The sequence below is a fragment of the Narcine bancroftii genome, chromosome 6, assembly GCF_036971445.1.
Source record: "Narcine bancroftii isolate sNarBan1 chromosome 6, sNarBan1.hap1, whole genome shotgun sequence".
Lineage (NCBI taxonomy): Eukaryota > Metazoa > Chordata > Chondrichthyes > Torpediniformes > Narcinidae > Narcine > Narcine bancroftii.
The window spans coordinates 23793825-23820543 of record NC_091474.1 but is presented as its reverse complement, the minus strand read 5'-3'; the positions used below and the strand labels follow the sequence as shown (position 1 = coordinate 23820543).

At 41.4% G+C, this 26719-nt stretch overlaps 1 protein-coding gene across 2 annotated transcripts in view; it reads left to right on the top strand.

Annotated features, from left to right (window-relative positions):
* The window catches only part of LOC138735825 (protein CBFA2T1-like), a 221214-nt gene that overhangs the window by 127445 nt on the left and 67050 nt on the right, over positions 1-26719 (top strand). Inside the window, exon 11 of one of the 2 annotated variants that reach the window (XM_069884303.1) lies at positions 15524-15643. In XM_069884303.1, the coding sequence (XP_069740404.1) occupies positions 15524-15637 (114 nt within the window). In that variant the 3' untranslated portion in view covers positions 15638-15643. Of the gene's footprint in view, positions 1-1386; positions 7311-15523; positions 15644-26719 lie in introns of those variants that run through there. The other variant, XM_069884302.1, reaches the window with a different exon arrangement.

Sequence of the window (26719 nt, the reverse complement as noted above, 5' to 3'; positions counted from 1 at the left end):
CTCGGACCTGCTCAAGATTGCCACCACCCTCAACAGCATTCCTAGTGAAGGATGCTCATGTCTGGAGCAGCTCAGTCCAAGACCAATTCAACTGATCCCGTTTGCTTGCCCTCTCTGTCCCCGCAGCCCAGCTAATGCTTTTCGTGCAAGTCTTCCGTTCTATGAATTGATATAGAGGCATACAGTGCAAGCAGGCCCTTCAACCCAACTCACCTGTGCTGACCAAAATGTCCCACCTGCCTGCATTTGGTCCATGTCCCTCTGAACCCATCCTGACCATGTACAGTAAAACCCCTGGTATCCAGCACCTTTGGGGATTGGTAGATGCTGGATAAGTGAATTTTTTGGTTGCTTGAGATTGTGTGATGCTTGATTGGAAAACTAACGGCAAGGCGTACCAATTTTAAACTCATATTTTTACCTATTTATTTTCTGAAATATTTTATTTTGCCGGTTGCTCGAGGCTCCTGTTTTCCTGATTTCCGGTTAAAGGGGTTTTACTGTATCTGTTCAAATGTTTCTTAAACACTGCAATTGTACCTGCTGCCTCCTTCAGCGCCCATTCCAGCAACCAGCAACCCACAACCCTCTTTGTAAAAAAAAAAGTTACTCCCTCAGGTTCTTATTAAATCTCTCCCCCCTCACCTTAAACCTACGTCCTCTGGTTACCGATTCTGTTCAAAAGACTCTGCATTCATCCAATTGATTCCTCTCTCGATTATGTACACAGCTATGAGATCACCCCTCATCCTCCTGCGCTCCTAGGAATAAATCCCCAGCCTGCTCAACCTCTCCCTCTAGCTCCCAATATAATATGAGAGTCAAGTTTATTGTCCTCTGATTGTACAAGTACAACCCGACGAAACCACGTTCTCCAGTCCTTAGTGCAAAACATGCAGACACACAACCAGATATAACACACATACAGACAAACAATGCACATGCAGGACAAGTATTCATATATACAAATAAATAAATATATATTGTTTTATGAATATGAGAGTGTCAGATGGTGAATGTGAGCAGTTCTTTTGGTCATTCATCATTCTCACTACCCGTGAGAAGAAGCTGTTCCTCACCCTGGTGGTGCTGGCTCTGATCCTTCTGAGAGAAGATTTGAATCCTAGGTTGATGTCGGTTGACACATATCTGTGGTTGGTGGGCAGCCAAGCGCTTGTTTCTGCGCCATTTCTTTCTTTAATTATATAACATTGATATAAATCTTGTCCAGATGTTGGTTCCTCCAGTGGCGTAGTACTCTCTCAGTACTGCAGAGGAGTGTCACTCATTGAGAGGCAGGAGTGCTACCCGCTGAGGCTGACCCCTGCCCCCCCCCCCCCCGAGACTGACCTCTAACCCAGGTTCTGACCTCTCTTCTTTCCTCAGAGTTGCTGGAACTGCGGGCGCAAGGCCAGTGAGACATGCAGCGGGTGTAATGCAGCCCGTTACTGTGGCTCCTTCTGCCAGCACAAGGACTGGGAGAAGCACCATCGCATCTGCGGGCAGAGCCTCCAGGCCAAGGCCTTGCCTTCTGGCGGATCAGCCCCAAAAGCCTCCAAAGGCCAGAAGAGCCCCTCCCTGGAGAAAACCCCGCCGTCCACTGTGACCTCCAGGTCAGTCACCCCGGCCACGCCAGACGCCGGCGTCCAATACCGTGATCTCTGACCTGCACCCATGGAGAGGAAGCCCCTCCCAGCCTGATCTCTTATTTGATGTCCAGTGTGGCTTTTAAAGAAACATTCTTAAAATGGATCTTAATTGAGGGGGAGACAGGAAAACAGCTTTGATATGAGCAAGAGTTCACATGTCCTCATCAATATCTTCACTAGTCTAATGACAGAAACTCAGAAGCAGGCAGGAAGACAACTGACGTCACCACAGAATATTTTGAGACTGGATGGTGTATTGTCAATGTTAACTCCCTTGCTCTTCTCACTTCTCTTTGTGACAACCCCCCCCACCCCCCACCTCCCTGCACTGCCTTTCTACAGGAAACCCAACCTCTCCTCCTTGCTCTATTCTCCATGAGCGGTTGTCTTGGCAGGCAGAATGGATGTGGGCCACCGTTTCTGGTCCCATGTACTCGAAACACCCTTTACCTCTTGATGAAGGTGGAACTCTTTCAAGAGATTGCAACTGAATTCTTTTTTTTTAAATCATCAAAGCAGTGTGGCTTTTTATTGCGCTGCTCTTGAGGAGGATGAAGGGACATTTTTTTAAAAATCAGCCTCCAAGACCCTTTGGATTAGGAATCAGCAACATGAGAGAAGGCTTTGTACCCTGCTGGGGAACGGTATGTCGATTCCCCTGTCCTCATCCTGTTCAGGTCTCTTCATGGGTGCCAAGCCGTCACCCACAAGCGGGGAAATGGGTGAGATGATGTTTACCTGAAATCCGACTCCTTGCCCACCATTTTGGAATGACCGTCCTCTTGTGAAGTACCTCTTCACCTCCCATTTTAACCTCCGAAAGACACATAAATGTAATTTTCAAAACAACGCGGTTGTGGTGTGAGGGACTTGTGTGTGTTGCTGTCAGGAGTACAGGTGGCTAGCAAAATGATGCCTGCTTACTTCCCGTCTACTCGGAGATGGAAATCTGCCTGAGATACCTAACCGCCTTTGGCCAAAGACTTTCTCCTTCACTAAAATTCACTGCCACCTTCTGATATTTAAAAAAAAAGCGCAGGAGAGGGGAGTGAAGAAGAAAAAAATGGCCCAGATATAAAATAACTTCCATTATCCAAGTATTCCTCCCCCTTCACCCCCTCTTCCCCCCCCCCCCTCCACCACCCTCAGTTCCCACATGACTATTCCGCCACCAACACACTCCAGTGGATAAGGAATACAGTTAGAGAACATCTGGGAATGAAGGTTGAAATCCATAGCAAGAGTGCAAAGCCCATAAAACTGGTCTGGTGTTGTCTCGTTATCTCACATTCCTGTTTAAGGGAGTGGGGGTGGGTGAGTAGACCAACAGAGAGATCATTCCATCAGCTCAAACATTAATCCTCATCCTGGGAGTTTCTGATTTTAAAAAAATTATTGTCTAAGCTTTGTAAATCAGACCTCCAGAGCCATTGTAAACCCTAGATCAGTGGTTCTCAACCTTATATTTTCCATTCACATATCACCTTAAGCAATCCCTTACTGACCCCAGAGCAAAATAAGGTTGAGAACCACTGACCTAGTCTGCACTCCAGCAACAACTCTTGTAATTGGTTGTGTATCATACACAGATCGTCCAATTGAAGGACACCGAGATCACCGTCTGGTTTCCATGGTGACAATCACGAATCCCACTGCAGAAGGTTGCACCATATTCTATTACTTCAATCCCATGAATAATTAGCGAAATCCATGATGTCTTTATAGATGCTGGTCAATAGATTCAGCAACAACCAATTACATCACAAGTTCAAAGGCCAAAACTGCAAGGACAGAATGGAGATTGATATCCTTGCCCACCACCCACACCCACACCCCCACCTTTACTCTGCATTCTGCCACTGCTTAATTTCCAACCAGTGTCCACCTTGAGGCCCTCTGGGACCATTGCCACCCACGAATAATTCCACAGTACATCAGACAGTAATTAAATAGCTACATAGGCAAGTAATCTCTTTTTTTATTTGTAACTAATAGGCTTGAAATTTGCCAATTTTTAAAATTGACTCTATCCCAGGATGGATCTTCCTTGGAATTAATGATCATAGTTGGACCGTTGGACCAAAGAGACAACCAGGTGATGGCTTGGAATGCATTGCAAACTCAAAATGGGCAAATAGAGACAGTCACAGGAATGACACTCCGATCAAGGAATACATTTTTTTTTGGCCAAATAAATCTAACCTATAAAAATTTCCCAATTACAATAATCAGAGGAAATGCCAGGGACATGAACCCTGTTACAGATTCTGAGGAAGCAAGCTGCCTACTAAATAGCTGCGATCTACCAAACGGCTCAAGCAACACATTCAGCGTCAAGGTGGGACTGAGAAGCTCCCCCACTGTCAGCTCTGTCTGAGGGATGCCATTGACATGGCCTGTGTTTGGGGAATAGTACAAGGCAGCAGAGTGGAATGTATAATTGGATAGTTTGAACAGGAGCAGTAGTCGACCATCTGGCCTGACAAGACTGCTCTGCCATTCAATAAAATCAGGGCTGATCTGGCCCCGTGGACTCAGCTCCACTCACCCACCAGTTCCCTTAATTCCCCGACAATTTAAAAATCTAGCTAACGTATTAAATACATTTAACGAGACAGCCTCACTGTGTCCTTAGGCTCGGATTCACTTCTCTGGGAGAAACAGTTTTTCCTCATCTGTCTTAAATCTGCTCCCCGAAACTTGAGGCTCTGTCCCCTCATTTTAGTCTCACCTGCCACTGGAATCAACTTCCATGCTTCTAACTTTTCCTTTCATTGTTTTCATGTTTCTGAAAGATCCTCTCTACATTTGATACAGGTGGGTTTGGCCACTGTACCAGTGAGATTTTCCCCATAATTAACCCTGTGGGGAGGCAGGGCATTTGACTAGTGACTGTAATGCCATAGGTCCTCCTGGGTGACTTTAGACTGACACAATGTTCGTTCATCGTGAATAAATTGTCTTCCTGGCAAAGAAAGTGAGTTCTGAGGGTAATGAGCTTTGGTTGGGGGAATTCCTGAGATTCCACAAGACAAATTCATGCCATCCATAGATGCCATAAATAAGATAGAGGTTGCTAAGTTGTTTCCATTGGTGACGAAGACCTGAACGAGGGCCATTCAGCCCATCAAGTCTGCTCTGCGATTCAAATCGTAGCTGATGTACTTTTCCTTTCAGTCCCATTCTCCTGCCATCTTTTGACTCATGAAAAACCTCAGCTTTAAATATATCCAATAACAGCCTCCACAGCTGCCTGTGGCAACAAATTCCACAGATCCTCTGGCTGAAGAAACCTCATCTCTGTTCTACAGGGGCATCCCTTTATTCCGAGGCTGTGCCCTCTGGTCCTAGACTCTCCCACTGCTGGAAACATCTCTACATCCTCTCCATCTCGCCCTTTCAGTCCAGCCCTTTCAATATTCGGAATGTTTCGAAGAGATCTCCGCTCATCCTTCTAGACACCAGGGAATACAGGCAGAGAGCCATCAAACACTGATTTACCTCTCAGGCCTTAATCTGAAGAACTAGTTCATCAATGGCCCAGGGAGACTTCTAGATTTATCATCTACCTCCTTGAATGAAGATTGTCACCTCTATGTGTCGCCAGAGGTTTTGTTACATGGGCTCCTGCTTCCAAACCCTGTCCCCTTGTCCACAGTGCACCCATTAATGGCCAAAGTCACACAGCACAAATTTGCCACACCAATTGAAAAGCCAAAAGACTCCACATTATCCCATTGAAAGTCTCTTGACCCAGTTCTCCCATTTCCTATATTTTTATAGCTTAAAAATAAAGATAAAATATAATTTTTTTTTAAAATGCCTCCTAAGCCATCTCCAAGACGTTGAGTGCAGCAGTGACCCTGAAGTTGAACTTTAATCACTGAAGATTCCAGGCCAATCCTCGAGGGTTGGGAACATCATTTCAGCTCATTGCTGAAGGCTGCCTGCCAATTCTCCCTTGGAAACTGACAAGTGAACAGAGCAGGGAATCTTAAGTAGCAACAAGCTATGGGCTTTATGATGCTGCTTCTTTTTATAAAAACCTCTCTTGGATGTGATGCCATCATCCCTGAGCTCAGAAGCACTGTACATTGTGCACATAGCTCAGGTGCAACACACAGGGGAAAAAACCTTAATCCTTACCATCAACCATCATTCATAGGATGCCAGCATTTATTACCCATCCCTGTTTGCCTGTGCATTGATCAGCTTGCTGGGCCATTTAGCAGGGTAGTTAAAAATTAGCCATGCTTCTGTGGGTCAGGACTCCAATGTAGGCCTTACCATCAACCATCATTCATAGGATGCCAGCATTTATTACCGATCCCTGTTTGCCTGTGCATTGATCAGTTTGCTGGGCCATTTAGCAGAGTAGTTAATAATTAACCATGCTTCTGTGGGTCAGGACTCCAATGTGGGCCAGAGTAGGGAAATATGGCTGACTTTCCCCCCCCCACCCCGCTTCACATCACTGGCAGTCATTGGTGAACCAGCCAATTCCAACTGTTTAGTCCAAATGACCTAGGTGCCTGAATTTAAATTCACCAACTGTTGTGGTGCGATGTTTCCTGATTATAATCCACCCCTCTGGATACCAGTCCAGTATGTAGAGTCCTATTCAATCCTTGGGTTAAATTAGCACTTATAGCTATTGTGATAAATGTCCAAGATAAGGGCATTTAGTCATCACAAAACTGTCTCACCCCCATCTCTTCCTTTGTTACCTCTGGTTACTCCCAAACTCATTTCATCCTCTAAAGTGAAATCTACTGCCCCCATTGTATATAAAGCAGAAAGTATAAGAATGGCGTAGATGGGGAACCTATACTCAGTTAATAATCAACCATGCTTCTCCGGGTGAGGACTCGAATGTAGGCGAGAGTCGGGAAATATTTTTTGACTCTTCTCCTTTCCCCCACCTGATGCTATTGGTGAACCAGCCAGTTGCAACTTTAGTTTATTGTTGCCACTGATTCCTCTCAAGCCCTTCTGCAGATATCCCAGTAAAACCAGGAGCCTCTGGGTATGATCAGATTGGAAGCGCTCACTCTGCACCTCACATGCGCAGGAGTCCACCAAATAAAAACCAAACCAAATTATCACTCTACCAAACTACCGAAGCCAAACTCTCTCTCTCTCTCTCTCTCTCTCTCTCTCTCTCTCTCTCTCTCTCTCTCTCTCTCTCCCCCCTTCTCCCCCCTCTCTTTCTTTCTCTCCAAGTCAGCAAGGTATCTTGCTAAACAAACAACCAAAACCTCAAAGTTCAGGATTCAACAAAGAAAGAGAAAACCGAATAAACCAATCCCTCTCTTCTGATGTGTGTCTCTGTAAGCGAATGAGAAGTCCTGTTTAATTGTTTTGCTTGTGAGTGGTCAGCGTAAGATGTTGTAGTATTGACGTCGGTGGCTTTTTTTCTCTTCAATTGAACCTGTCGTGATGTGATAACTGAATTTTTTTGTCTTTTTTTTTAATTTAAGAAGAATTTGTGTAAGCAACTGATAAATGGCAATTTGTCTCTGCCACCTATTTACTTTGTATGTTCTGTGTCATCAGTGTGTGCTACATTGAGATTTAATTACCACTTCAGGATTTTAATCAGATTAAATTGATTCCAGTCTTGCTGCACCTCATGGCCTATAGACTGGATGCATTGTGAAAGTATTGGCTCAGAATCTTTTGGCACCTTTTCTCTCCTCTCACAAACGTTACCCTGTGTGCTGTTGAGCCATTTACAATGGGAACTCGGCAGAGATGACTCATTTGGAATTAACAGATTTCCGGGAACTCGAGAACAAACTCCTGACTCAGATCCACATTAATTGGTGGCTTTGGATGCTGGCATGAGCCAGTGGCTTGGAACCAGCTTGAGGCTTAGATATGATTCTTTCTTCAAACTGCCATCATTTCCGTTTTCTCTCTCCCTACCCCACACCCAGAAATGTGGAAGCAATTCACAATTAAGCCTCTGTGTTTCAGGGTTTTGCGAGTTCCAGATTGATGGAAAGTGAGGAGGGCAGAAAAGGAGGAGGTACTTCCATCCGGAGAGCAGAATGGTGGAATTATCTCCTGTTCGGTTCCTCACCTCTATTGGGCTCCCAATTTAATGATTTGCAAGGTACCTTACAAGGGTTACATACACTGAAGACCTCCCCTGGATCAAGACCGAAGAAGCTGTCAGGGATACAGCAGGTCTAGCAGCGACCAAAGAGAGAGAAACAGCATTTTGGGCCAGTGACCGGGTCTGTTGAATGCAACCCAACCAAGCTCTTTAGAAGTGGTGATGAGGTCCTTGCTTGATATTCTTTTTTTTTAGTCCCTGATTGAGTTTATTGGTTTTTTTTTAAATATTTTATTTTTCACACTTTGAACCATATTAACCAAAATACACACAAACATTTCCCTCTTGAATATACACATTTGCTTGATATTCTTAAAGCAACTCTCCCACATTAATTTTTTTTCCATATACCCTCTCCTCAAACTCTTCTCCCCTCTCTCTTGAGGACAAGATGCCAAATGGGAAAAGGTTCCCAGCTTTTGTCAATGAAATTCAAGAGTCCGGAGGAATTGTTTACTGGTAGAAGAAGGGACAGGCCAACTGTTCCCCATAACCAAGGCTGTGGCCCCTCCCTCCTGTCCAATGCAAGGCATCAGCATGAATCAATGACAAGAAACTAAAAAAAGGTCAAAACATTGGGGATGATTAAGACTGTGGACAAAAGTCTAAATGGTGGAACTATCTTTGTCAGAGAGTGGTTAGAATGCAGGATTCCCTCCCACACAAGGCAAGGAGGCAGAAGGCTAAGATGCTTTCAGAACAAAACTGAACAGGTAACAAAAGGAAAAGGGGTTGGAAATTCTATTGCAAGTGAGATGAGGCAAGTGGGGCAGGAGGAACTTCACAAACACCAACGCAGACTAAATTGACCATGTGCTCTTTATTCTCTGCATCTTTGCACCATTGCTCCTGGATAACCACCCCTTTGCTTCTGCTCTCATCTCACCTCCCAAGAGTGGCTCATGCTGGCTGTGTAAAAGATCCCATTTAGCAAAGCTGGCTCAGCTTACTCGACAAAAGCAAACCATAGCACCCCTTACGATTGTTCCACTAGCCATTCTTTTGATTACAACACTTTGCCCATGCTCTGCTGTGTTGCTTTTTAAAAATATTTTATTTTCAAAGACTCACCCAAATGCAAATACAGAACATTTTCTTGCCACACATTATAATTTACAGAATCCAATATTTTTTTCCCCTTGTTCCCTTTCTCTCCCACCCCCCAAATTCCCTCAACTACTTATACAAACACACTATAACATTAGAAAAGCAGCCTAATACCGATGGGATCCATGACCTTCCTCAAAGTTCAAGAACCTTGGGTGTTAAATAAACTGTAAAGGATAAACTAAAAATTAAAACTATTCTGCTGTGTTAACCAACCCTGACAGAACTTCCAGGAACTTCTAATCTGATTTCCACGATCACATCTGAAGAGAAATCCATATAAAGGCACTCACTTTATTTCTGCTATTTCCTCACAGATGTGTATATATTTTTGCTGGTATAAAAGTGATGAATTAATCAGTCAGTAGTTTGGTAACTCTGTCCTAAATTGTGCAATATGTAAATTCGGGTTGTACAAAATTAACTTCTGGTTTCTCTTGACTTTGAATCTTCTCCCATTTCTGGAACAATATTGATTCAATCCCCATTTCCGTGGGCAATAAAGAAGTTCAATACCAAACCAAAAAAAAATGGCCTCTTTACCTTCTACACATTTTCCTTGACAGCAAGATGATCAATTAGTTGAAGATCTCTAAACATTTGCTCAGCATGTGATATTCCCTTCCTGATGATAGCGCCACTGTCTCGAATATTTGCAAGAGGTGCGCATGTGTACTCCCTGCACCCTGCCGGAACCTTCACCTTTATCCAGATACCTTAGAAGTAACCAAATGGTGTAAACGAGGTGAATTGAAGGACCCAACACATGCTCATGGAAGTTATGTCACCTGCTCTGGGTGGCAAGTCAGACTCTGGGACCTCTCCATGCACTGGTGATGTAAAATTTTACCAGACTTCTTTCAGCATTGCTCAACACAAAGAAAATAATAACTCACATCAAGTTATGGTGATTGTTAACCAGGTATCTCTGCAGGTAGAGATCTCGGCTGTAAAACCACGTTAGATAAGAAAACTTAGAGCATTATAGCACACAACAGGCCCTTCAGCCCACAATGTTGTGCAGACCTATATATACCTACCCAAAAAAAAAATTAACTCCCTCCCCATCTCATAACCTATTTTTCTTTTATCCATGTGCCCATCTGGGAGCCTCTTAAATGGCCCTATTGTTTCAGCGTCCACCACCATTCCTGCCACTGCATTCTAGGCAGCCACAACTCTCTGTTCAAAAAAACTTACATCTGATGTCTCCCCTAAACATTCTTCCCTTCACTTTATACATTTGTCATCCGGAGTTTGCTGCTCTCACCCTGGATAAAAAGTGCTGGTTGTCTCCTTATATATGCCTCTCAAAGTCTTGTAGACACCTATTAAATCACGTCTCATCCTTCTATGCTCCAAAATGAAAAGCCTTATGAGACTAACCTTGCTTTATGAGACATATTTTGCAATCGACACACATCCTGATAAATCTCTGCACTGTCTCCATAGACTCCACATCCTTCCTGCAATGAGGTAACTAGAGCTGAATACAATATTCTAAGTGTGATCTCACCAGAGATTTATAGAGCTGCAACATTACCTCACAACTCCTGAACTCAATCCTCTGATTAATAGAGCCCAGCATCCCATACGCCTTTTTAACAAAGCTATCAATCTGCACAGCAGCCTTGAGAGATGTACGGAGTTGAACCCCCATGTCCCACTGTGGTTAGTAAGGGATTACATAAGATGGTATGTGAGTGGGGAAAATAAAGATTGAGAACCACTGATGTAGAGGAAAGTACCTTCAACATAAATCAACACCACAACTTTTTGGTTTGAGTGTACAGCCATTCTACATTGCACGCCTCACTCTCGATGCAAGTAGAACTCCAGGCCATGTGTAAATGCGACTATTGCTCGGAGCGGGATCATCGTTTGAAGGCTGGCTTGGTGCAACATCCGTCCATTTTCAGACACCACTTCCAAAAACCATCACAAGGATAATGTTACTTGATCAGCGATGCTGTTAAAACAGCCCAGATGAAGAGCAGGGTGAGGGGCAGTGGACCATGTTGAAAGTACAGTCCCGGACCTATCTCCCATGAATACAGGGACTAATTCTTGGAGATTCGCAGTCTCTGTTCCTTTTCATGCCATGTTTCTTCAAATTGGGTATTTTTTTTCCTTTCTCTGTTGTAAATTTAAATAAATATTTATAAAATGTTGAAATGTTTATTTTTATGTTGGCATTTAGCCACAGATTGTAGCCACTTCATTCAGTCCTTGGAAGTCCCACAAGGAGCCACCGACTCTTACAATAGCGTTGAATTCTCTAGTGATTTAAATGTGGTGAAATATTCCTTTACTTGATAATTTTCAAACAGAAACCAATGAAGAGTCACTCAAGAACATACTATTAGAGATGAATTACAAGTCCATACATAATGTATTAAGACATGCCTTAAAATGTGGAGTGGGAAGGTAGAGCTATGTAGTAGATTGTACTTGTGTGAGAATTTTTAAATCGAGCCATTTAGATGAACAAGTAGAGGCTATATTAACAGAAGGAAATCAGAGCTGATGTAAGGATATTCAGTGCCTCAAGCCTAAACCATCCAAAATTATTGTGGCAAATCTCTGGTGGCCTTTACTCGCCTGTTCAAGTTTATTATCTGATTGTATATATAAAACCCGACAAAACAATGTTTCATGAAAACAAAATTTGACATTGGACTATACAAGCTATGAAGACAAAGGGATGCATTTTAAGGATTGCCTTAAGAAAAAGAATCTCAGAGTTGTTTCATGTATGTACTCTGACAATAAATCTAAAATCTGGGTTGAGAGAGGGAATTCCAGAGTCCACAGCTATGACAGCTGAAAGGCATGTTTGTCAATGTTAGAGTGATTGAAAGCAGAAGGTTTAGATGGCAGATCAAGAGAGAGTCGTATCTCTGTAGTTCAAGTTTATTGTCGTGTGTACTTAGTTACAGTAAAAAGGTTAAATTTTGTGTGCTATCCAGCAAATAAAGAACTGCACAGAGTGCAGAGGTATTGAGAGAGCGGAGTTAGAATAGAACAAGGACGATGTTGTTTTACCAGTGTGAGGGACATTCGGGAGTTTGATTGCAGCAGGAAGGAAACTGCCCTTGAATTTGGTCGGGCATGATTTTATGCTCATGAACGTTCTTCCCAACAGAAGGGGCTAGAGAGTTTGGCTGGGATGGGATGGGTCTTTTAAAATGTTTCCCATTTTTATGAGGATTTTCGAGAGGGCAAAGGAGAAAACAATGAGCGAGCTAATGGCAGAATTGAAAAATAAGGATGAGAGTTTGACAAAGAACTGGTGGCCCAAGTCTTTTTTTTTATGCTAGGATAACTGAATATTTATTACCTATCTATTTTTGTGCATTTAATGTCTTGAATTATTTCATTTGTAGATGTTTTTAGTTATTTTGAAATTTTAAATGGGCATTTGGCTCATATTTTTCTAAATACATTCCTGTAGTGTCTAAATTTTTAAAAAACTTTGCAATGCCACCTGCCTCAACTGCCTCCTCCTGTTCCATACACCCACCACCCTCTGTGTAAAAAACATGACCTGTTCAGATTCCATTAAATCTCCCCTCCCCCCTCATTATGTTCTCTGCTTTACTCAATCCCTTACTCTCTTGCGTTCACCTGATCTATTCCTACCCTGATTTTGTACACCGCTATGAGATCTCCCCTCATCCTACTGTGCGCCAAGGAATATATCCCTAATCTGCTCAACCTTTCCCTGTAGCTTAGGCTCCAAATTCCTGGCAACATCGTTGCAAATCTTCTCTGCACCCTCTCCTGCTTGTCGACGTCTTTTCTGCAGCGCAGTGAACCAAACATATCTCTCCGAATTTTTGTACACCTCAATTAAATTTCCATTCTACCTTCTATTTGTTTCCTTTCCTCGGATTGTTGTTTGAAATCTTCCAGCCAATTGTCATTTGAAAGTAAAACAATCCCACCCTGGTCAATCTTTCCTCATGTCAAAACATGAGGAAAGCCCGGGCAGTGGGGCTGAGCGGGAAAATGGATCATGATTGAATGGCGGGGCAGACACGATGGGTTGAATAGCCTATTTCTGCTCCTATGCCAAGATAACTTCTTCATCCACAAAAACATTCTCCTCAATCCATCCTCCACCTCCTTTAATCTAATCATATCTGATCTGTAGCTAGAAATTCACACAGTATCCAACTGTGACGACTTGTGTTTTATGCAGGGCCTTGCTGCTTATCATTACCGTGCCTCCCATTGAATTCTATAATTACCTGGCAAATAACCTCCACCTAGTTTCTATTTAAAGAGATCATGCAGAGAAGATTTACTAAAATGTTGCCTGGATTACAGTATCTAGTTTACAGAGAAAGATTGAGTAGACTGGGTCTTTATTCATTGGAGCGTAGAAGGTTGATGGGAGGATTTGATAGACATATTTAAAATTATGAAGGGGATAGATAGAGTAGATGTGAATAGGGTCTTCCCCTTGAGGGTAGGAGAGATTGGAACGAGGGATCTTAAGGGTTAGGGGGCAAAACTTTAGAATTAACTTAAGAGGAAGCTTCTTCACTCAGAGAGTGGTGGCTGAGTGGAATGACCTTCTGGAAGAGGTGGTTGCAGCAGGGTCAATTTTGTCATTGAAGAGGAGGTTGGATGAGTACATGGATGTGAGGGGGTTGGAGTGTTATGGGCAGGGAGCAGGTAGGTGGAACTAGTGGAGTTTCACTTAAATCTGTACGGACTAGAAGGGCCGATATTGCCTGTTTCTGTACTGTAATTGTTATATGGTTATACAGTAATATGTCATTACGTGCATTATGTGATGCTCAAAAGGTATAGACTAGACAGATAGTAAATAGAAGATATATATGATCATATGTAAATGATAATGCAATAAGATAGGTGAATATTAAAAGCTCCCTTGATATTTATCATTACTTCTGTAATTTCCCTACCTATCTGCATTATAGCACAGACTATAGAGGTTCAGGAAGCAACCAAAGAGAAACTGGAGGGAATCAGGTGGTACGGCACCATTCGTGGAGAGAAATAGGCAGCCAATCAATAGAAAAGCACGATGCTGGAGAAACTCAGCAGGTCACACAGTGTATTTTATATCACGAAGATAGATACATGGCCAACGTTTCGAGCTTCAGCCCTTCATCAAGGAATGAGCAAAGTGTAGGCAGGGACCCGAACAGAATGGTGGGGGTAAGGGGCAAGGGTGGAGCACAGGCAGGAGGTCATAGGTGGATAAGGGAGGGAGGGCACATCAGCAAGTGGGGGGGGGGGGGGAAGTGGGGTGGCTCTGTGAATGAATAGGGAACGAGGTGGAGAGCTGGAGTAAGGTAGACCGAGGAAGAACGGGGAGTAGGTGAGCTGAAACCGGAGGTCAATGTTAAAGCCATCTGGTTGGAGAGGGCCCAGGCAGAATATTAGACTTTGCTTCCCCCTATTTATGGCTGGGCTTGGTTTGGCAGTGCATGAGGCCATAGACAGTGCATGTGCAGTGCATGTGAACAGCCTTAATATCTCAGGTCAGATTAGGCTCGACTTAAAACATTGATCTTTCCGCTCATTCTTCTCCTTCAGCTCCCCACCCTCTTTCCTTAATTCTCCTCTCAGAGAGTCTCTTTCCTGGCCTTCTGCCCTCTTCCCCTTCTACCTCTCAGCTTTAGAGCTCCCACCTGTACTTACTTATTACCTCTTACCTGTTAGCCTATGCTCCATTCCCCCTCCCCCACCTCAGACTTCAGCCTGATTTTCGGCCCTCCCGAAAAAAGGCTCAGGCCCGAAACGTCGACCACCTTTTACTTCCTACGGATGGTGCACGACCTGCTGAGTTTCTCCAGTTCTTTTGTGTAATCACTAGACTCCAGCATCAGCAGATTTTCTTGTGTTCCTCTATGATTAGTGACATATTTCTTACAGTAATAGCAAATTCACCAGCCTTAAAGTAAGAATTGTACTCAGTGCTAGCATTCATTCAGGAGTCTGGTAATGGGGAGAAAGAAACTCCTTGAATCCGGTGGTGGGCGATCTCTCACTCGTGAATCTTCCCAGCAGGAAGAGGGTGAAGAGAGTGTGGTTGAGGGTGGGACTAGTCTTTTAATAAGTTGCCGTTGGTACTTTTCGGGAAAGAACTAAACCATCTGTTGGGGGAAACTCTGCGGGTCGTGGGAAAAAGAGAAAAGTCAACATTTCAGCCTGGAACCCCCCCTTCAAGAGTAATTCAGCAGGTCATGCAGCATCCACATGAAGTAAAGGTTAACCAACATTTCGGGCCTGAGCCAAAGGCCCAAAATGTTGCTTATCCTTTAATTCTTGGATGGTGTGTGACCTGCTAAGTTTCTCTAGCACATTTAAGTATTGAATGCCAATCCCCCAACATCTACAGGTTTCCTTGTTTAACTCCATTTGTCAAGACCTTTCTCTTTCTCCTACTGATGATGCTTGGCCTGCTGAGCTCCTTGAAGAGGGGCTCAGGCCCAAAACCTCGCTTATTCATATCTTAAAGAAGGGGCTCAGGTCCAAAAAAAACGGCAGTAATATATCTTTACCTCATGTGGACGTTGGAAGTCCTGCTGAGTTCCTCCAGCATTTCCATGCTTTCACTTCATTTCACTCATGCAGCAGATTATTTTATTTTTGCTCTTGATTCCAGCGCCTGCTGTACGTCACCCATCCTCTCTTTTCCTTGAAACCTGAGCAAACTTTGCAGGAAATGGCAGACGCTAGTGTGGGAAGGAAAGAAAATCAGACAGCCACCGCCCAGTGATAACCCGTGAGTCATTTCAAACCTTCTGCTTTCATCACACTTGTATGGGAGTCCTAAGGTACCTGACACTTACGTCGAACAATGCCTCTCAAGAAAATCTGGCCCATTCAATCTGAGAACTCAAAACCAGCGAAGCTCACACCCTAAATCAAATTCTCCAAGGGACATGATGGAAACAAAACCTCTGGCACTGGGTGATTGAAAGTAGTCGCCAGGTTTATTTCACACTAGGACAACCTTTCAAACCACTTGGAGGGCATTACATTGAAGTAAATCACAGAAATGTGTCTAAAAGACTGCTGTTTAGCACAACATAATGAAGGAACTTGAATCTAAAGATGGCCTCAGGAATTTGCAAAGTATTTTACAGCCAATCACTGCCAGAAAATAATAAATGTGGCAATGGTTTGATTCACAGGAATGCTTCAAAACCAGTAATGAGATAAATAACTGGGCAATCTATTTTGTAAGACAGGTTGACAGATAAGTAATGTCAAAGACACTCAGGGAAAATACTTCCCTTGGAATGTGGGATATTGTTTAGCTCATTGGGGAGAGCAGTCTTTTTTTTTAAATTTTTTATTTTTCACACCATAAATCACATTAGCCATGATACACACTTTTTCCTTTTCACACATATACAGTGACATTTTCTCCCCCCCCTCCTCCTAACCCACCCCCCCCCCACCCCTCCCATCCATTTAAGGTATACAATCTAGGTTACATTAAACCAGTCAGACAATGTTGTCATTCAACAAAAATACACCAGAAATTCTACTGAGTCCATTCTTTTCTTTCCTTCTCCTTCCATCAACTTAGGTAATGATTGTCCCCGGTAGGTTTTCGCTATTGTATTTAATGTAAGGCTCCCATATTTGTTTGAATATTTCAATATTATTTCTTAAACTATATGTAATTTTTTCTAATGGAATACATTTATTCATTTCTATATACCATTGTTGTATTTTCAGATTATCTTCCAATTTCCAGGTTGACATAATACATTTTTTTGCTACGGCTAGAGCTATCTTAACAAATCTTTTTTGTGCATCCTCCAAATCAATTCCAAATTCTTTGTTCTTTATGTTACTTAGGAGAAAGATCTCTGGATTCTTTGGTATATTGTTTTCTGTTATTTTATTTAATATCTGATTGAGATCTTCCCAAAATTTTTCTACATTCTCACATGTCCAGCTTGCATGAATTGTTGTTCCCATTTCTTTTTTACATCGAAAACATCTATCAGATACTGTTGGGTCCCATTTATTTAACTTTTGAGGTGTAATGTATAGTCTGTGTACCCAGTTATATTGTATCATACGTAGCCTCGTATTTATTGTATTTCTCATCGTTCCAGAACATAATTTCTCCCATGTTTCCTTTTTTATCTTTATATTTAAATCTTGTTCCCATTTTTGTTTAGTTTTATCATTTGTTTCCTCATTTTCCTTTTCTTGCAGTTTAATATACATATTTATTATAAATCTTTTGATTAACATTGTATCTGTAATCACATATTCAAGGTTACTTCCCTCTGGCAAACTCAAACTGCTTCCTAATTTATCCTTCAAGTATGATCTCAATTGGTAATATGCCAGCGCTGTATCTCCAGTTATATTGTACTTATCTCTCATTTGTTCAAAGGATAAGAATCTACTTCCTGAAAAACAATTTTCTATTCTTTTAATCCCTTTTTTTTCCCATTCTCTAAAGGAAAGGTTATCTATTGTAAAAGGGAGTAACTTATTTTGCGTCAATATTAGTTTTGGTAATTGATAATTTGTTTTATTTCTTTGTACATGAATCTTCTTCCAAATATTGAGGAGATGATGTAATACTGGAGAAGTTCTATGTTGTACCAATTTTTCATCCCATTTATATAATATGAGTTCAGGTATCTTTTCCCCTATTTTATCTAATTCTAATCTCGTCCAGTCTGGTTTTTCCCTTGTTTGATAAAAATCTGATAGGTATCTTAATTGTGTGGCTCTATAATAATTTTTAAAGTTTGGCAATTGTAAGCCTCCTTGTTTATACCATTCTGTTAATTTATCTAGTGCTATCCTCGGTTTCCCCCCTTTCCATAAAAATTTCCTTATTGTTTTCTTTAACTCTTTAAAGAATTTTTCTGTCAGTTGTATTGGCAATGCCTGAAATAAGTATAATATCCTTGGAAAAATGTTCATTTTAATACAGTTTATCCTTCCTATTAGTGTTAGTGGTAAATCTTTCCAATGCTCTAAATCGTCCTGTAATTTTTTCATTAGTGGATAATAATTGAGTTTATATAGTTGGCCGAGATTTTTGTTTATTTGTACACCTAGGTATCTTATTGCCTGCATTTGCCATCTAAATGGAGATTCCTTCTTAAATTTTGAGAAGTCCGCATTATTCATAGGCATTGCTTCACTTTTATTTACGTTTATCTTGTAACCCGACACTTCTCCATATTCCTTCAATTTCTTATATAATTCTTTTATTGATAGTTCTGGTTCTGTTAAGTACACTATAACATCATCCGCAAATAGACTGATTTTATATTCCTTGTCTTTTATTTTTATTCCTTTTATATTATTATCTATTCTTATCAATTCTGCTAGTGGTTCTATAGCTAACGCAAACAATAAAGGTGATAGTGGGCATCCCTGCCGCGTTGACCTGCTTAAGTTAAATTGCTTTGATACATGTCCATTTACTGTCACTTTCGCTAACGGTCCCTTATATAATGCTTTAATCCAATTAATATACTTCTCCGGTAAACTGAATTTTTGCAATACTTTGAACAAATAATTCCATTCTACTCTGTCAAAGGCCTTCTCTGCGTCTAAAGCAACTGCTACTGCAGGTGCTTTATTTCCTTCTACTGCATGAATTAAGTTAATAAATTTACAAATATTGTCTGTTGTGCGTCTTTTTTTGATAAATCCAGTTTGGTCTAAATTTACCATTTTCGGTACATGCTCTGCTAATCTGTTTGCTAATAGTTTAGCTATTATCTTATAATCTGTGTTTAGTAAAGATATTGGTCTATATGACGCTGGTGAGAGTGGATCTTTCCCTTGTTTTAGTATTACTGTAATTATTGCTGTTTTACATGAATCTGGTAAGCTTTGTGTTTCATCAATCTGGTTGATTACATCCAGGAGGGGCGGAATTAATAAGTCTTTAAATGTTTTGTAGAATTCTATTTGGAATCCATCCTCTCCTGGTGTCTTATTATTTGGTAATTTTTTTATTATCTCTTGTATTTCTACTATTCCAAATGGTTCTGTTAATTTATTTTGTTCCTCTATTTGTAGTTTTGGTAGTTCAATTTTAGTCAGAAATTCATCTATTTTCCCTTCTTTCCCTTCGTTTTCAGTTCGGTATAATTGTTCATAGAATTCTCTAAAGTTTTCCTTAATTTCTTTTGGATTATATGTAATTTGTTTGTCTTTTTTCCTTGATGACAATACCATTTTCTTAGCTTGTTCTGTCTTAAGCTGCCATGCTAGGATTTTGTGCGTTTTTTCACCCAGTTCATAATATTTCTGTTTTGTCTTCATTATATTCTTCTCCACCTTATATGTTTGTAGTGTTTCATATTTTATTTTTTTATCCACCAATTCTCTTCTTTTAGTTGTATCTTCCTTCATTGCTAATTCTTTTTCTATATTTACTATTTCCCTTTCCAACTGCTCTGTTTCCTGATTATAGTCCTTCTTCATCTTGGTTACATAACTTATTATTTGCCCTCTAATGAATGCTTTCATTGCATCCCATAGTATAAACTTATCTTCCACTGATTCCATATTTATTTCAAAATACATTTTTATTTGTTTTTCAATAAATTCTCTAAAATCCTGCCTTTTAAGTAACATGGGGTTTAATCTCCATCTATACATTCTTGGAGGGATGTCCTCTAGCTTTACTGTCAATATTAAGGGTGAATGGTCCGATAGTATTCTAGCTTTATATTCTGTTTTTATTACTCTATCTTGCCTACTAGCTGATAACAAAAATAGGTCTATTCTTGAGTATGTTTTATGTCTAGCCGAGTAATATGAATATTCCTTTTCTTTTGGGTGTTGTTTCCTCCATATATCCAAAAGTTGCATTTCTTCCATTGATTTAATTATAAATTTGGTTACTTTGTTCTTTCTGTTAATTTTTTTCCCAGTTTTATCCATATTTAAATCCAAATTCAGGTTGAAATCCCCTCCTATTAATATGTTCCCTTGCATATTTGCTACCTTCAAAAAGATATCTTGCATAAACTTTTGATCTTCTTCGTTAGGTGAATATACATTGAGTAGATTCCAAAATTCCGAATATATCTGACATTTTATCATTACATATCTCCCTGCTGGATCTATTATTTCCTCTTCTATTTTAAATGGCACATTTTTACTAATTAATATAGCCACTCCTCTTGCTTTTGAATTATACGATGCTGCTGTTACATGTCCTACCCAATCTCTCTTTAATTTCTTGTGCTCCAATTCAGTTAAGTGTGTTTCTTGCACAAATGCTATATCAATTTTTTCTTTTTTCAGTAAATTTAGCAGTTTCTTCCTTTTAATTTGGTTATGTATTCCATTAATATTCAAAGTCATATAGTTCAACGTAGCCATTTTATACTTTGTTTATCTTCCCTTTCCGTTTTTCCATCATTACCTTTCCTCCTTTGCCATTTCTGTTTTCTTATTTTAAATCCTTTATAAGACAACATTCCTAAAACATCAATCATTTTCCGTATTCTCCTATTTAAAACTTCTTTAGCCCCAATCTCCCCTTCCCCTCCTGTGTTGTCCTTTATCCCTTGTCGGACAACAACATCTCCCCTCTCCATTTGGGTTTGCGAATTCACTCACAAGCGTCAGCTGATTTTGCAGTGACCGCAACTCCCCCCCACCCAGCCCCCCCCAGAAAAGATTTCACTTTTCATATGTAACAAAGGTCACTCTTTTAGTTCCCTCCTTATTCCCTCTATTCCATTTCCTTCCCTTATTAATTCTTGTCTATACTATCTATATTTTCCTCTAAATACAGATACATTCACGTATGCACATTATACATATACACACTTATACTTCTTTACCCACATACATATAAATCGTGGTCATTTTTACTCTTATTACATGTCTTCATCCCTCAGTCTATTTTTGTAATTGTTCTGCAAATTTTCGTGCTTCTTCTGGATCCGAGAATAGTCTGTTTTGTTGTCCTGGAATAAATATTTTCAATACAGCTGGATGCTTTAGTATAAATTTATACCCTTTCTTCCATAAAATCGCCTTTGCTGTATTGAACTCCTTTCTCTTCTTTAGGAGTTCAAAACTTATATCTGGATAAATGAAGATTTTTTGTCCTTTGTACTCCAGTGGCTTGTTGCCCTCTCTTACTTTTTCCATTGTCTTCTCCAGTACCTTTTCTCTTGTAGTATATCTTAGGAATTTTACTAAAATAGATCTTGGTTTTTGTTGTGGTTGTGGTTTAGAGGTCAATGCTCTATGTGCCCTTTCTATTTCCATTTCTTGCTGTAGTTCTGGACATCCTAGGATCCTAGGGATCCAATCTTTTATAAACTCTCTCATATTCTTGCCTTCTTCATCTTCCTTAAGGCCCACTATCTTTATGTTATTTCTTCTGTTATAATTTTCCATTATATCTATTTTCTGAGCTAACAGTTCTTGTGTTTCTTTAACTTTTTTATTAGATTCCTCTAATTTCTTTTTTAAGTCCTCCACCTCCATTTCTACTGCTGCTTCTCGTTCCTGCACCTTGTCCATTCTTTTTCTCATTTCTGATAAGGTCATATCTATTTTATTCATTTTCTCTTCTGTATTGTTTATTCTTCTTCTTAAATCATCAAATTCCTGTGTTTGCCATTCTTTAAATGACTCCATGTATCCTTTAATAAGAGAAAGTACCTCCTTTATCTTGCCTTTCTTTTCTTCTTCTATTTCACTGTACTCTTCCTCTTCCTCTTCTTCTTCCTCTGGGTTGGCCACCTGCTGCTTCTTTGTTGCCCTTCTCTTCTCTTCTTTCTTGTTTCCATTGTCTTCTGTGTTCTCCTCTTGCTGCAGGTGCTCTGCAGCTGTCGTTGCCGGTTGTGGAGATCGACTCCCCAGCTGGTCACCCCTCCCGTCGGTGTGTTTTTTTTCATGCGCACCGCGCATGCGCGAGGAGTCGCGCATGTGCGGTTGCGCACTTTTACTCGGCTCAGCGAGCCTTTTTTGTAGTCCGGATTCTACCGACCTGAGGGAGCGGGTTTCTCTCTCCACCGCGGGCCTCTTCGAGCAGGTAAGGCCTTTTCCTTCATCTTCCGTTGTCTTCTCTTCCTCTCTTCTTACCATTGGTTTCGACTTTTCTTTTTTCGTCGCCATCTTCTTTGCACCTTTATACTCACTTTTCTTTAACTTTTATTTCTGTGCCTTTGTGTTTTCCTTTGTTTTTTCCGACTTTTCTGGAGAGGGCTGGAGTTCACCGTCCGGCCACTACTCCATCACGTGACTCCTCCCCGGGAGAGCAGTCTTGATTCAATATATCTGATAGACCCTTTCCCCACCAGTGTTGAACTCTAGTGAAATTTTTAAACATGTTGGAGTCTTTGCAAACCTGAAAAGTTAGCTATATCTTCCTCTAGAGATGCTGCCTGGCCTGCTGGTTCTTGCTGTTATTTACAATTTCCTCCCTCTGCGCTTACCTTTATTTGCAATTAAGTTTGTACAGGGGATGGGGGGGGGGGAGTGGGGGGGAGGGAATGCATAAGAAAAGTAGGAGAGATTTCGCCATTTCCCTGCCCAATATTTACCACTCAAGCATCACCAATGCTGATTATCTGATCCTCGTTGCATTGTTGAGTGATCAAATGGTGGTGCAGACTCGATGGACTGAATGGCTTTATTCTGCTACTACGTCTTATGCTGTGCTGAGTGGTTGTCACATTGGCACAATTCAATGTGCTTTGGGACATGGGAGTTGCTATATCTTGAATGTCCTTCTAAACACCGAGTGTTTCAGCTTAAGCTCTCTTTGCTGGGGTTACTTGAAGGTTCATCATTTTTCTATTCATGCCAGCAAGTGCCAGAAACTTTCGTTGGAGCGTGGGTGTATCATGGTGCCCCATGGTGACCATGCTGTGCAGATCCCAAGGCAGATGCTTAGCACACCCTGACATTTTTTTATATTCTCTGTAGCTTCTTGGTGCCCCTCTTTGGAGCTAGTTAAAGGACGCAACTGGAGACTTGGATGGCTTTCCCAGGAATATCACCATCACTTCCTTCCAGAAGGCGTGCTGTGGAAGGGCATGGAAATGTGCAGTCATGGAATTGTTGCAGCATAGAAGGAGACCATATGGCCCATTCAGAATCAGAATCAGGATTTATTGTCATGAACAAGTCATGAAATTCAGTGGTTTGCAGCCACATCATAGTGGAAACTTACATATTATAACCATCCTACAACATTACTATGTAAATAAAAAACAATAACAGTGCATGAAAGGTAAGGCAGTGTCTTTGGTTCATTGATTATTCAGTAATCTGATGGCAGCTGGGAAGAAGCTGTCCTTATGCCGCTGAGTGATCGTCTTAAGGCTCCTGTACCTTTTTCCCAATGGTAGCAGAGTGAAGAGGGCATGGTCTGGGTGGTAGGGGTCTTTGAGGATAGAGTCTGCTTTCTTAAGAGACCTCCTCATGTTGATATCCTCGATGGAGTGAAGTCTGGTGCCTGTGATGTCGCAGGCCGAGTTAACAACCCTCTGGAGTTTATTCTTGTACTGAGAATTGACGCCTCCATACCAGTCAGTGATGCAATCAGCCAGAATGCACTCCACGGTACACCTGTAGAGGATTTTGAGAGTTTTCGGTGACATACCAAATCTTAAACACCTCACGAAGTATAGCCACTGGTGAGCTTTCTTGTGATTGCATCAGCTTGGACCATTGTGTCCATCCTGACTCTTAATGGAGTATTCCGTCCCCATTTCCCTCTAATGCATTTTGAGATCAAAGAGAATCTGGTGGGACAATGTCGAGAAGCCTTGATAAAGGATCCCATCCTGAAACATTTCTCTCCACAGATGCCGCCTGACCTGCTGAGACCCTCCAGCTTCTCTTTGTCCAGCATCCGTAGTTCCTCTATTTCTCTCTTTTATAGTGTAACACTATTACAGCGCCAGCCATCCAGGTTCACATCTGCCGCACCCTGTGAGGGGTTTTTTACATTCTCCCCATGGCTGCATGTGTTTCCTCAAACTACTACAGTGTTCTCCCACATTCCAAAGGGGGCAGGGGGGGAAAGTCAGGAGATTAATTGGAGTCATGGGTGCATTTAGGCAGAGCAGCGTCACGAGCCAGAAGGGTCTGTAACCGTGCTATATCACTAAATTAAATTACCTTAACAGCTGTGCCAGTCTGTCCAAAGTTAGGTCATCCCCAGTACCATGATCTCCATGAAGTCCTCGAAAAACATTTCAGGAATTTATTTTTTGCTTGGCATTTTCTTTTGCAGCAAATGATAAAAGGTAATTACAGGCAGGGTGAAGAAATGTTCAAGAAGCAGGTCATCATGTTCATGGTTTCAGGGCACAGTGGAAACCAAATGACTATTATGTTTGAAAAAGGTACTCGGTCCTTCCCAGAAAAGGAAGGGCTGGCTGAACTGTGGCAGTGAGATGAAACAAGTTTGTCGTTGCACTAACCTCCTGCCAGATTCACAGCCATCTAGCCCTTAGCAAGCTCCCTATTTCACCAGAGGAGAGGGTGACTTGCTCCAGTGACCAGGCTGTGTCGCTGCAGATAATGACTACCAATAAACCTCTCCCTCCGCATTTTTCTTTAAAGCAGTGAATGTAGCTGCTTTTTCCATCCGAGCGATTGGTCCTTCAAAGAAAGTCAATGACCCTTCCAAGTGTTGTGACTGACTTCAGCTCCATAACTCTTGGATCTTAAATGATGTTGATAAACGAAATGGAGTAAATTAGGCCAGAATATTTAGATATATATATCTATATATATAATGTTTTATGTATGGATGTGATTATTACACTGTATGTGAGAGGTCTGGAGAAACGCTATTTCATTGGGTTGTATATGTACCATCAGAAGATAATAAATTTGAACTTGATTTGTCACAAAATAGCTTGTGCAGTGAGACAGGTTCTTCTGCAAAGAGACTAACAGGAAAACATAACAGTCACAGACTAAAGAGTGTAATTTACAGTGTTGATTAGAATGAAAAGGAAGATCAAGCAAGGGGAGCATGAGAGCATTGATATGGGGTTCATTCAGGAGCCTGATGGCTGCAGGGAAGGAATTTCCTTTAAGCCTGTTGGTGTAGACTTTCACAATCTCAAGCCTTCTCTATGGGAGGAGGGTGGAGAGAATGTGACCGGGGTGTGACGGGTCCTTTCCCAGGTAGCAGGAGGTGTAGATGGAGTCCGTGAAGGGGATGGAAGTTTGCATCATGTTGTGAGCTGCATTCAACACCTTCTGTAGCTTGTAGACATACAGCAAGGAAACAGACCCTTCCGGCTCACAAGCCTATGCTGCAAAATACCCCAAACTAACCTACAACCCCCATACATTTTAAAGGGAGTAAACCAGAGCACCTGTAGGAAACCCAAACAGAGACAGGGAGAACGTCCAAACTCCTTACAGACAGCACCAGATTCAAAACTGGGTCGCTGGCACTGTTATAGAATTGTACTCCTACGCTAACCGTGCCACCCTTCCAATCTTGAGCAGAGCAGCTCCTGACCCACACTGTGATGCATCCAGCAGGTGTGCTTTCGATGGTGCACCCATACAAGTTGTTGAGGGTCTGTTGGGCAGGAAGTTGAGAACCCAGTTGCAGAGATGTGGACAAGGATGGCACTGTGTCCCAAAGAGATAGGCAAGTATTGTTACAGGAGATTTAATACAAAACGTCTGATCATCCTATCACCTCCAGCTTGTGGGCTCTGACCTCTCTCTCAGCCATTCTGCGGTCTCTTTTTCCCAATCTGATCACTCTTCAAAGCTTAACACCTGACTATGCAACCCTGAAGACCCTGTCAGAGAAATTCCTTTAGTTCCACCATCACCCTTGCCACTAGCTTTCTTCCCATATCCTCAGTTCTGGTGAAAGGTCCCAAATCTGAAACGTTACCTGTTTCTCTTTCCACAGATGCTGAGTGTTTTTATTTTCCATCATTTTCAGTTTTTATTTTGGATTTTCAACATCTGCAATTTTTTTAATCCTCAGGCCTAAAATCACCTGTTCATCATCTGTGAACTATCTGTCTATAAAACTATTATCATATTCCTGTATAGGCAGTCCCCAGGTTAACAAACAAAATCCATTCCTTGGTCTGTATTTAAGTCAAATTTGTATGCAAGTCAGAACTTGCTGCAATGTGCAGCTTTTAAATCATTGAAAAGGTTTCGAGCCTTTTCTTGGACTAAAGTACAGGTTAATGGGTAATATTACACTGATTTTGATCATTAATGGCAAGACAATCTGACTCAAAATGGCAGATAGCATTCTTCTTCCTCAAGCCAATGAACCGCTGAAGCCATGCCTAGTCTGTTCATAAGTACGACTTGTCTGTAAGTCGGATGTTCATAACCCAGGGACTGCCTGTACTCAGCCAATGACATACAGAGAACTAAGGGACATTTGTTAGAAATATAAAGGTGCCAATGCACAGGACAGAAAAAGACTGGAGGCTTGTTAACTTGGCCAGTGACATCACAGGCACCAATCTTCACTCCATCGAGGGCATCTACAAGAGGCAGTGTCTTAAGAAAGCCACCTCTATCCTCAAGGACACCCCCAACCCACCCCCACCCCGGCCATGCCCTCTTCGCTCTGCTACCATTGGGAAAAAGGTACAGGAACCTGAAAATGAGCACTCAGCGGCACAAGCACAGCTTCTTTCCCTCTGCCATCAGATTCCTGAATGAACAATAAACCACAGATACTTCCTCGCTTTAACCTTTTTTCTTGGACTATCTATTTATTTTTGAAATGTAATTTACAGCAATATTTGCACCTGTGAAGCTGCCTCATAACAAATTTTGTGACATGTTCCTGACAATAAACTCTGATTTTAAA